This window comes from Myotis myotis, unplaced genomic scaffold (assembly GCF_014108235.1).
Source record: "Myotis myotis isolate mMyoMyo1 unplaced genomic scaffold, mMyoMyo1.p scaffold_m19_p_2, whole genome shotgun sequence".
In the NCBI taxonomy this organism is placed as follows: domain Eukaryota; kingdom Metazoa; phylum Chordata; class Mammalia; order Chiroptera; family Vespertilionidae; genus Myotis; species Myotis myotis.
Genome location: NW_023416324.1, coordinates 16,835,056 through 16,846,504, shown reverse-complemented (window position 1 = coordinate 16,846,504; position 11,449 = coordinate 16,835,056). Strand labels below are relative to the sequence as shown.

General features: G+C 52.6%; 1 protein-coding gene across 3 annotated transcripts; it reads right to left on the bottom strand.

Annotated features, from left to right (window-relative positions):
* Positions 1-1,608: 1,608 nt before the first annotated feature.
* On the bottom strand, positions 1,609-3,318 carry RAB42 (RAB42, member RAS oncogene family). 3 transcript variants are annotated; one of them, XM_036350696.1, is made up of 2 exons: positions 3,050-3,318; positions 1,609-2,340 (listed from the first exon to the last, which is right to left on the bottom strand). In XM_036350696.1, exons 1-2 carry the CDS (start codon positions 3,286-3,288, stop codon positions 1,920-1,922), a joined length of 660 nt encoding a protein of 219 aa, XP_036206589.1. In that variant the 5' UTR covers positions 3,289-3,318; the 3' UTR covers positions 1,609-1,919. The 3 variants fall into 3 exon arrangements, with proteins under 3 accessions (XP_036206589.1, XP_036206590.1, XP_036206591.1); XM_036350697.1 differs by having other exon boundaries at positions 3,228-3,317; XM_036350698.1 differs by having other exon boundaries at positions 3,232-3,312.
* Between the last annotated feature and the right edge of the window lie 8,131 nt (positions 3,319-11,449).

Genomic DNA, 11,449 nt, shown 5'->3' with positions numbered 1-11,449 from the left:
TAAAGCAAATCATTTCCCTCTCCTGGCCCAAGCTTTCCCATCTGTAAAATGGGGATAATTGTGCCAACCTTGCAAGATTGTCATAAGGATGAGTGAAGGTTTTTTTTAGAAGAGGAGACAGGGAGACACCACCTGTCCCAGCTGCCATGGGGAGGAAGCTAAGAAACTCAACCTGATTGAAAACCTCCCAAGAACCCTAGGATGGAGGGAATGTCAGTCACCTGTTCCTGAGAAAGAATCTGAGGCTCAAAGAGGTGCAGTAACTGGCTCCAGGTCACAAAATTAAGTAGTCAGTGCTCTTTTTGCTGTGGCAACTATCCATGCCCTTCCCATGACCACTGGCACAATGACATCCTCAAGACACCCCCTCTACACCTGTTGAGATTCTTCCCAACACAAACACCATCTCCTCCATGAAGCCATCTTTGATTGCTCTAGGACATTCCCTGCCTTGCAGTTTCTGTTGCAAATTAGTTTCCCCAGGAGGCAAATTCTGAGATTAGTGTGTAGACATTTACATTTGACCTTGAACAACTCTGGAGTTAGGGGGGCTGACCTCCTGTGCAATAGAAAGTCTGGGTGTAACTTCACCTGACCTCCTTCATCCCCAAAGACACATCCATGGAGTTCACCCTTGAATAACGGGTTTGAACTATATGGGTCAATTGGAAAAATCCACATGTAAGCAGACCTGCACAGTTCAAATAGTTCAAAATCGTGTTGTTCAAGGGTCAACTGTATTAGGGCATTATTGAGATCAATACCTGCTTGGGCCCAGCTGGTATGCTCAGTGGTTGAGTGTTGACCCATGAATCAGGAGGTTGCTGTTGGATTCCAGGTCAGGGCACATGCCTGGGTTGTGGGCTCAATCACCAGTAGGGAGCATGCAGGAGGCAGCCAATCGATGGTTCATCATTGATGTTTCTATCTCTCTTTCTCCCTCTCTCTGAAAATCAATAAAAACATATCTAAAAAAATAAACCTGTTTGGGGGAGAAAAGGAAGGAAGCAGGACTGAGCAGAGGGAGGATTTATCTGTGATGTCACAACAATGGCTTCAGTGGACTCCATAACCCTATATAATAAAAGGCTAATATGCAAATTGACCGAACAGCAGAACGACCGATCGCTATGACATGCACTGACCACCAAGGGGCAGATGCTCAATGCAGGAGCTGGCCCTGCTTGTCAGTGCCCTCCCACGGAGGAAGTGCCGCTCAGCCAGAAGCCAGGCTCATGGCTGGCGAGTACAGCAGCGGTGATGGGAGCTTCTCCCACCTCCATGGCAGCGCTGAGGATGTCCTGAAATTCCCTGCACTCATCCTCACCTGTGCAGCGTGTACAGACTCAGCGTCTCAGCGTCCCAGCCCCAGAAGGCTGCTGGAAATGGCCACATCCCAGCCAAGAGGAGTGGTGATGACAGTTCTTGTCATTTAGTTCTCAGCAAGTGGCAGGTTCTGGCTGAGCTTATCCCATCCATTATCTCATTCATGCACCTCCCCACCCCCTACTCCCTTGAGGCAGGGTGTTTTATGACTAAGCAGGCTCAACAGGGAGCTGTATACCTGCCTCTAGAACTTTCTTTTGTTGATTGATTTTAGAGAGAGAGGAAGGGAGAGACACTGATTTATTGTTCCACTATTCGTGCATTCTTTGGTTGATACTTGTATGCGATCTAACGGACAACCTTGGCGTATTGGGACGACACTCTAACCAGCTGAGCTACCTGGCCAGAGCCTAGACCTTTCTGGTGGAAAGGGGCTGAGCTCTAAGACCCCAGATTCAGGAGCCATGACTAGGCCAGGATATTGTTTCTATGATCCCTTCGGGTATATTCCGCCATTTGACCTTTGGAGAAACAGTCTCCATCCCACCAGCACATCTGAGGTTGGCACTGGTTTAACCCCTTCCCTCCCAGAGTCAACACTGGCAGGGGCCTGCATGCTGCTTTCTGCTGGGGAGCCTGGGGATCTGAGGCTTGATGAGCCGGATGCCTCCCCAGTCCTCCTCCAGCTTGATGTCCCCCTGCTGCAGGGCCTGCTGGATGGCGTTGGCAAGTGTCTGGAAAGCTTGGTCCACATTGCAGTTCTTTGTGGCTGAGGTTTCCATGAAGGCCATGCCCAGGGAGGCAGCCAGCTCCTCTGCCTCCTGGGCCGAGACACAGCGGGTGCTCTCCAGGTCACTCTTGTGGCCCAGGAGCAGAAAGACTGCCTTGTCGGGGCCCTGAGTGGCCATGACCTCCTGGTGCCAGTCTGGAATGTGTTCAAAGGACTTCCTGTTTGTCACATCGAAAACCAGCAGGACACCCACCACATTCCGGTAAAAAGACCTGGTCATGCACCTGATGGGATTGAGGAGTAAGGAGTAAATGGGGAGAGCCCTGTACCCACCTTCAAGGCCCCCCCAGAGGCAGGACCTCCCCTGCATCCACTGACTGCCCCCCCCCCCCTTCCTTCTCCCCATTACAGCTCATTTCACACGGCCTGTGCTTCGGCTCCTGGACGCCGTCTCTCTCCCCAGAGTGCGCGCCTCCCAGGTAGGGAGTGAGTTTGATGCACATTCTCTCCCGACCATTCCTCCCGCCCTTCCTGGAGGAGGCCGGACGTTTGCCCGCCGGAAAGTCCGCTTCCCGTTCTCTGCCTGGCAAACTCCTACGCATCCGTCAAGGCCAACGCAAACCTGTCCTTCTTTCCCATCCCCAGACCTCGCGCTCCGTGCTCCCGTGGGCCCGCTCAGCACCCACATCCTTCATCCCTCCGGGCTTCAGTTAGGATCCTCCCCCACCCAAGGCCTGCATTCCTGACCGGGTGGGGGGTGGGGGTGGGGGGAGGCGCAACAGGTCTCCAGCGCCTGGCTCGGGCCGGGCCGCGCCCACCAGCTGCATTTGTAGGTGGCGGGACTCGAGAGGGAAGGACTGGAGACCCACACCTCTAACGGGGCCACTGAGGCTGACCCCTCTGAGGGGATCCCCAAACCCGAGGTCCCTCACCTCCTCGTCCCCCGCTTCTGGCCCCTCCACCGCGCACCCACAGCACCGCCCTCGCCCGCACCTGAAGCGCTCCTGGCCCGCGGTGTCCCAGAGCTGCAGCTTGACCCACGGGCCCGCCGGCAGCTGCACCGCGCGGCCGTAGAACTCGACGCCCACGGTGGGCGCCGCCTCCAGCTCCGGCTCGGGCTCCAGGGTCCCGGCCGCGCCCTCCACGAAGCGTCGCAGCAGCGATGTCTTACCCACCGTCGCGTCCCCCAGCACCACGACCCGAAACTGGTAGCGGCAGCCCTTCCCCTCCATGGCCGAGTCTCGCCTCCAGCCTGTCCCGCGGTCACCGTCCGTCCCGCCCCGCCCCGCCCCGAGGCCGGGAAGGGTGGCCCCGCCCCCCCGCCCCCCGCCTCCCCCGGGCTCTGAGCGACCCGTCCCCCCGCAAGTGGAGGACCGTGGAGCCCGGGGTGTTACCAGCCCAGGAACCCTGACTCCGGGGGAACTGGCCGGTGAAGACACCTGGGCAAGTCACTGACTCTGTGAGCCTCAGTTTTCCCCTCTGTACAATGGGGATAAGAGTAACCCCACGTCACGGATGAAAAGATTAAACGAGATGCCGGGAGGAGGGTGGGAGGAGAAGTGGGGAGGAGCGACAATCCAGACAGTCCCGCAGGCACTGCCTAAGCTGCAGTGCTGGATCGGCCACGTCATTCCTGCATCCGTCTGTGGGGATGTTTCTCTCTCGGCCCCACCCTCCTGCTAGGTCCCCAGTTGGGCCCCTGCTGCTGGACCCGGAGACACCACTCCAGAAAGTTGATGGGTTATAGATGCTTCTTTCCTGCCCCTGAGGGGGACGGGGGTAGGCGGGGGGCGCCCAAGGCGCTTTCTGGAGCCCCAGGACCCTGACCTGAGAGGAGACCTCTCGGAGGAGGTGATGCTGAAACGGTCTCTAAGGACAATGGCAGCTGGGAGGTCAGGGCAGAAGGGCTGCTGAGCAAAGGCAGCGAGGTATGAAACAGCTTGAAAGGCAGTTTGAGCTCAGTCTTCCTAGAAGCCTTACGATCAGCACATGTGGGCAGTGCACTGTCAGCATCAGGCTCCTAGAACTTCCTCTCCCTGTGGGCTGGGGTCATGCGCCTGCCTGACTGCTCCTGACACTTGAATCCAGATGTCAGCTGACCTGAGGGCAAGTCGTTTCCCCTCCCCATCCCTGCTCCGCCTTCTGCAAAGTGAGGCAAATCACAGTGCCCACCTCACAGGGTAGTTCAGGAAGAACTGTGTAACCTAACAGGTAAATATATGCATATTTGCATTAGACAGATCTGGGTTTAAGTTCCAATGTGGCCTTAGTCAAGTTTTATTCATTCATTAATTCATTCACTTAGTAATTATTTCAGTAAGTGCTAGCTGTCTTACATACTTAGGCATTTATGCTGCACTGAAAATAAAGAGACACAATTCCCGTTCTGGGGGTTCACATTGTATTGGGGAAGACAGACAATAAATACATAGATAATGTGATGACAGGGCGCAATCAGTGCTATAAATACAAACAGGGCAATGGCTTGAAGGGTGACAGCATGTTGTATCAAAATAGGATGATCTGGTCCAGCCGGCGTGGCTCAGTGGTTGAGTTTCGACCTATGAACCAGGAGCCCAGTCAGGGCACATGCCCGGGTTGCAGGCTCCATCCCCCGTGTGGGGTGTGCAGTAGGCAGCTGACCAATATTTCTCTCTCATCATTGATGTTTCTTTCCCTCTCTCCCTCCCCCTTCCTCTCTGAAATCAATAAAAATATATTTTAAAAAATAGGGTGGTCTGAGGTGACATCTGAACAGACATCAGGGGAAGTGAGAGGGTGAGGGAGTAATGAGGCTTATGTGAAATCCAGGGAGGATAGTTCCAGGCAGGAAGAACAGCAAGAGCAAAGGCCCTAAAGTGGAAGCAGGCAAAGAGTACTCCAGCCCTCACCGGTTTGGCTCAGTGGATAGAGCGTCGGCTTGTGGACTGAAGGGTAATTCACTTAGTAATTATTCCAGCCCAGGCACGTATCCTGGCCCTGGTCAGGGTGCATACGGGAGGCAACCAATTGATGTGTCTCTCTCTCATTGATATTTCTCTCTGTCTCTCCCTCTCCCTTCCACTCTCTCTAAAAATAAGTGGAAAGCCCTCACCAGTTTGGCTCAGTGGATAGAGCATTGGCCTGTGGACTGAAGGATCCCAGGTTCAATTCCAGTTAAGGGCATATGCCTAGGTTGCTGGCTTGATCTCCAGTAGGAGGCGTGCAGGAGGCAGCCCATCGATGATTCTCTCTCATCACTGATGTTTCTCTCCTTTCCTCTCTGAAATCAATAAAAATATCCTACATAATAAAGAGGTAATATGCAAATTGACCAGCACACCCTCACACAAGAAGGCTGCCCCTATGTGGCCAAAGATGGCCGCCTCCATGTGGTCACAAGATGGCCAGCAGGGGAGGGCAGTTAGGGGCAACCAGGCCGGTAGGGGAGGGCAGTTGGGGGAGACCAGCTGGGGAGGAAAGGTCAGTTGTGGGGGACCAGGCCGGCAGGGGAGGGCAATTAGGGATGACTAGGCCGGCAGGAGAGGGCAGTTGGGGGCAATCAGGCCAGCAGGGGAGCAGTTAGGAGTCGCTCAGGCTGGCAGGGGAGCGGTTAGGGGGCGATCAGGCAGGCAGGCAGAAGCAGTTAGGGGCAATCAGGCAGGCATGTAGGCGAGCAGTTGGGAGCCAGCAGTCCCAGATTGTGAGAGGGATCCCAGATTGGAAAGGGTGCAGGCTGGGCTGAGACACACACACACACACACACACACACACACACACACACCACCAGTGCACGAATTTCGTGCAGCGGGCCTCTAGTATCTATAATAATAAAAGCATAATATTCTAATTAGAACAGACATCCTTCTAGACAACCTTCCAGATGACCTTCCAGACGAAGTGGGCTGCGAGGGAAGCCTGGGTCCTGGGTGCCAGAGGGAAGCCAGTGGAGGCAGAGGGGGAGGGAGGGGGGAAGGAAGGCCTATCTTGCACAAATTTCATGCATTGGGCCTCTAGTTTAAAAAAAAAAGTGGAAAAATATCCTCAGGTGAGGATTAAAAAAAAAAAGAGTACTCCAAGAGCTGAGAGACTGGGAAGAGGGAACAGAAAGGAGGAAGTAAGTGGTGGGCGATGATGGTAGAGAGGCGGAGGCTTCATAGGCCAGCCTGGGGACTTCAGCTTTCGCATCAAATGTGTTGAGAAGTCAGTGGTTTGGGGGCAGGCAAATCACATGATCTAAATGTTTTCTTGCTGTCCCATCAGTGTGGCTTGAACAAAGAGGTCACCGGTTTGATTCCCAGTTGCGGGCATATCCGCAGGTTGCAGGCTCAATCCCTAGCAGGGAGGCATGCAGAAGGCAGCTGATCAATGATTTTCATCATTGATGTGCCGGGGTCCAGCCCCAGAGGTCCGGGGGTTCCCAAAAGTGTGGACGGCATGGGCGAAGAACGAAGGCCATGGAGACAGCGTTCAGATGATCCGCATAATCAGGTTCTGTCTTTATGGCCCTGTTACAACTGCGTTTATACTATTTGATTCTATAAGCATGTGTCTATACGTTATGTCATGGTATGTTTTCGGTCCCCCTTTGACCTTTTACAGTTTCTTGTTTTATGTTTACAGTTCTTATCTGGCCTTTGTTAAAAATGTCATTTCTATTTAGCTCTGCTGATTTTAATCTTATTCATTGTCTATGTTTGTACATTCTATTGTAAAGGTTATTGTCTGTGTTTCATTATAAGGGCTAGTTTGTTATTTCTATTCTAAGGTTACTATTCTATTGCTCTACTGTTAAGCTATAAGGAAAAAACTGAAGGAGGTTTTCCTATTCTATGGCCTAAGTAAAGGTTATGTAGCTTAAGTGTGATTGTTCTTAGCTATGGTGATTAACAACCTGCCTGGCACTTAGTTTAAGTCTTTCTGCTTGCATAGCTCACATAAGATTTTTAGATAAGGAGCCTGCCTGCATTGTTTGCAGTGGTATTTCTTTAAGTGTTTGATAGTTGTCCTTTTAGCCTTACTGATGGTCTCGGGTTTTTAGGGGTATAGGTTTTGGTACTTTCTCTGGTGGGTAGACCCCTGGGGATGTGGGCCTAGCAAGTCCTAAATTTATTGCTAACAGTCTTAGTCTGAGTTTCTTATAAGTGGTACACTGTATTTCTGTAACACTAGGGGGTTTTACTGATTTATTCCCTTACCTAGTCCCGTTAATCCCTAACTCTAGGGAAACATCCCCAGCTGGGGAAACAACCTTTCTCGGGGAGGTGGCCCTGGTAAGAACACATAGCGCTAAGAAGGGGAGCAAACATATTAAAAACAGTATGCCATATACACCAGGTCCCTTGGAGCATATGCTGTGCAGATGTTTCTTTCCTGCAGCGACTGTGTCAAGCAGCAAGGATGGAACGGCTCCCAGCATTGATGTTTCTATCTCCCTCTCCCTTCCTCTCTGAAATCAATAAAATATATATGTAAAAATGTTTTCTTGCATTTATTTATTTATTTATTTTTGTTAATCCTCACCTGAGGATGTTTTCCCATTGATTTTTTGAGAGAGTGGAAGGGAGGGGGGAGACAGAGAGTGACATTGATGTGAGAGAGACATGTTGATTGGTTGCCTCCCACATGCACCCTCACTGGGGCTGAGGATGGAGCCTGAAACCGAGGTATTGAACCCAGACCTTTCAGTCCCAGGGCAAATGCTCTATCCACTGAGACAAATTGGCTAGGGCTCTTGCTTACTTTTAAAAAATATCTTTATTGGGATATAATTGACACACAATAAGCTGCACATATGAAAACTGTACAATATAAGGAGTTGTGACATGTGTATACCCTTTAAAACCATCACCATTAAGATAAAGAGCAGTAATTACCCCCAAACGTTTCCCCATGTATTTAAATAATTTATATATATATTAGAGGCCCGGTGCACAAAAATTTGTGCACTCGGGGGGCGGGGGGTCCCTCTGCCCGCCTGTGCCCTCTCGCAGTCTGGGACCCCTTGAGGGATGTCCACCTGCTGGCTTAGGCCCACTCCCCGGGGGATCGGGCCTAAGCTGGCAGTCAGACATCCCTCTGGCAGCTTGGGAGCCTTTGGGGGATGTCCACTTGCCAGCAGGGGGCAGGCCTAAGCTGCAGTTGGACATCCTTAACGCTGCTGAGGAGGCGGGAGAGGCTCCCAACACCACCGCTCTGCTGGCAGCCATCAGCCTGGCTTGTGGCTGAACAGAGCTCCCCCTGTGGGAGCGCATTGACCACCAGGGGGCAGCTCCTGCATTAAGCATCTGCCCCCTGGTGGTAAGTGTGTGTCATAGTCAATTTGCATATTACCCTTTTATTATATAGTTTATATATAAACTTCAGAGAGGGAGACAGAGATAGAAACATCAATGATGAGAGAGAATCATTGATCAGTTGCCTCTTGCATGCCCCACACTGGGGATCGAGCCTGCAACCTGGGCATGTGCCTTGACTGGGAACTGACTCATGACCAATTGGTTTATAAGTTGATTCTCAACCACTGAGCCATGTCAGCCGGGTTCCCCATGTATTTTTTTTATTTTTTATTGATTTTTTACAGAGAGGAAGGGAGAGGGATAGAGAGTTAGAAACATCAATGAGAGAGAAACATTGATCAGCTGCTTCCTGCATACCCCCCACTGGGGATGTGCCCGCAACCAAGGTACATGCCCTTGACCAGAATCGAACCTGGGACCCTTCAGTCCATAAGCCAATGCTCTATCCACTGAGCCAAACCGGTTACGGTTCCCATGTATTTTTAAAAATATTTTTTTATTGATTTCAGAGAGGAAGGGAGAGGGAGAGAGATAGAAACATCAATGATGACAGAGAATCATTGATTGGCTGCCTCCTGCACACCCACACTGGGGACCGAGCCCACAACCTGGGCATGTGCCCTTGACCCGGAATTGAACCTGGAACCCTTCAGTCTGCAAGTCGATGCTCTATCCACTGAGCCAAACCAGCTAGGGCTTTAACCCTTTGAATGCCAACCAATATCCTAGGAACTATGCTAAAATTGCCAAGGCATTTTTGCTGATTTTACAGCAATTTAGGAAAAAAATTATGAGTTGCAAGTAAATGAAGTTACATATTCAAAAACTTAAGGAAACCTTTACTACATTTGTTTTCTGCACTTCGGTGCCATCTGTCAATAAAGAGTGAACTACTAGCACCTAATAGTGACACTGCAGGAACGCGATAGTGCTCCTGGCACTTTTGGCGAAAGACAGGAGGAGCGCGATCGCACTCCCCGGCACTCTAGGGGTTAATGTATGTTTTAAAATTGATTTTATTTATTTATTTATTTATTTTAAATTGATTTGAGAGGGAGAGGAGCGGAGGAGAGATATTGATGAGAAACATGAAAGCTGTGGTACATTTACACTATGGAATACTATGCAGCTGTAAAAAAGGATCTCGCACCCTTTCAGAGATCATGGAGAGACCTGGAGAGTATTATGCTAAGCAAAATAAGCCAGTCGGAGAAAGACAAGTATCATATGATCTCACTCATTTGTGGAATCTAATGAACACAATAAAGTAGTGAACAAAATAGATCCAATCCAAAGACATGGAAGCCTCCCCGCCTGCTGGTCCGAGGGCCTTAAGGACACGTAGGCCACATGCACAGGGAGAGGAGACGAGGCCCGTGAGAGACGTGCCCTTCTCCCACCTGAGTCCTTGCAGCTCTGCGCTCTGGTGTGGCAGGTAAGTAGCGTGGGCAGGCTGACAGGTGCAAGAGCAGTGGCCATACCCATGGGGCCAGAGGCACCTTGACTGCCGCCCACTGCCAGTGCTGCATCAGCAATGCCTGCCATGGCCCCGTGCTGCCCCCTGGAGGTCAGCATGCATCATAGCAAGCAATGAACTCCCGGTGGAGGGGACAATTTGCATATTAGGCTTTTATTATATAGGCTTAGCCTTGAAGAGACAAGCCTTGAACAAATAATGCATTTATCATATGAGCAATCAATTGCCTCTTCTTTTAAAAAAAATATTTTTATTGATTTCAGAGAGGAAGGGAAAGGGAGAGACATAGAATGGGAAAGAAAATTGATCGGCTGCCTCCTGCACACCCCCTACTGGAGATCCAGCCCCTAATCCAGGCATGCGCCCTCCACCGGAATGGAACCCAGGACCCTTCCATCCACAGGCCAACGCTCTACCCACTGAGCCAAACAAGCCAGGGCTCTATCACCTCTTCTTTTTTTTTAATGTTTTATTGATTTTTTTACAGAGAGGAAGGGAGAGGGATAGAGAGTTAGAAACATCCATGAGAGAGAAACACTGATCAGCTGCCTCCTGCATGCCCCACACTGGGGATGTGCCCGCAACCAAGGTACATGCCCTTGAGCAGAATCGAACCTGGGACCCTTCAGTCCGCAGGACGACGCTCTATCCACTGAGCCAAACCGGTTAGGGCAGCTCTATCACCTCTTCTTAAGACGCCCCCTCCCAAGACTCCTCTCCAAGACCTCACAGAGCCCCTGCCCGCAACCCGCTGGGCGGCTGCTGCTCCTGATGCCGGTCGGCCCTAGCGGAACCGTCCTCTCCCAGCTTTGAAGATCTTCCCCGGCTGAACTCGAGGGCACGGAGAGGTTGATTCACTTGTAGCCCAGGGCCCGGTGCTCGGCGGCCAGCGAGCGTTGAGCTACGCGAAAGAGCCTCCGCGGCCCCTGAACAAACCATTTACCGCTTTCTCCATCCCCCGCGGAAAGATCGCCCATCCTCACGCTCCGCCCACTGGGAGCCGACGCCCCGCCCCGCCCCGCGCCGGAAGCCGGCGGACTATAACTCCCAGCGGTCTGCGCGGGGCGCTGTCCAATCGTCAGGCGCAGCCGCGAGAGGCGGGGCCCATATATACTCCCGCCGGGCGCCCCGCCATCCTTTCTCCCAGCGCCGCGCGCCTGGTGACTTGTGTTGTGGGGACCCGCCGGCCGCCACGCGCGCCGTCCTCCACTCCCCAGCCCGTCGCTCTTGGCCTCGTCGCCATCGGCCCCGCACTCACCTGCGCTGCTCCCGAGGCTGCAGGATGCGAAGTGCGGACTGGAGCAGCCGGCCTCCCCGCCTGCCGGGCCGCGGGCCTTCGGGCGCGGAGGCCGCACGCGCAGGGGGAGGGGCCGAGGCCCGTGAGTCCGCGCGGCTCTGCGCTCGGGTTGACGGGTAAGGAGCGCGGGCAGGCGGCCGGTGCACGGCAGTCCTGAGCCTGGAGTGTTTAATTTGGGGACGGCCGCGTGCTGTCCGCCAGACCGAATCGAACCTGAATCTGCCGGTGACCTTGGGGGAGGGACCGCACCGTAATCCCACGGCTGCACCACATGTGGCGGAGGGCGGGTTAGTCATTCGCGTGCCGAGTGGTAACGGACCTACAAGGGTGCTGTTTGGCCT

What these genes read in the sequence shown, in the direction of transcription:
- RAB42 (XM_036350696.1), bottom strand. Translation starts at nt 3,288, where the DNA reads ATGGAGGGGAAGGGCTGCCGCTACCAGTTTCGGGTCGTGGTGCTGGGG. An exon ending in GCGGGCCAGGAGCGCTTCAG is followed by an intron (nt 2,341 to 3,049) that starts GTGCGGGCGAGG and finishes CAATCCCATCAG; the next exon opens with GTGCATGACCAGGTCTTTTT.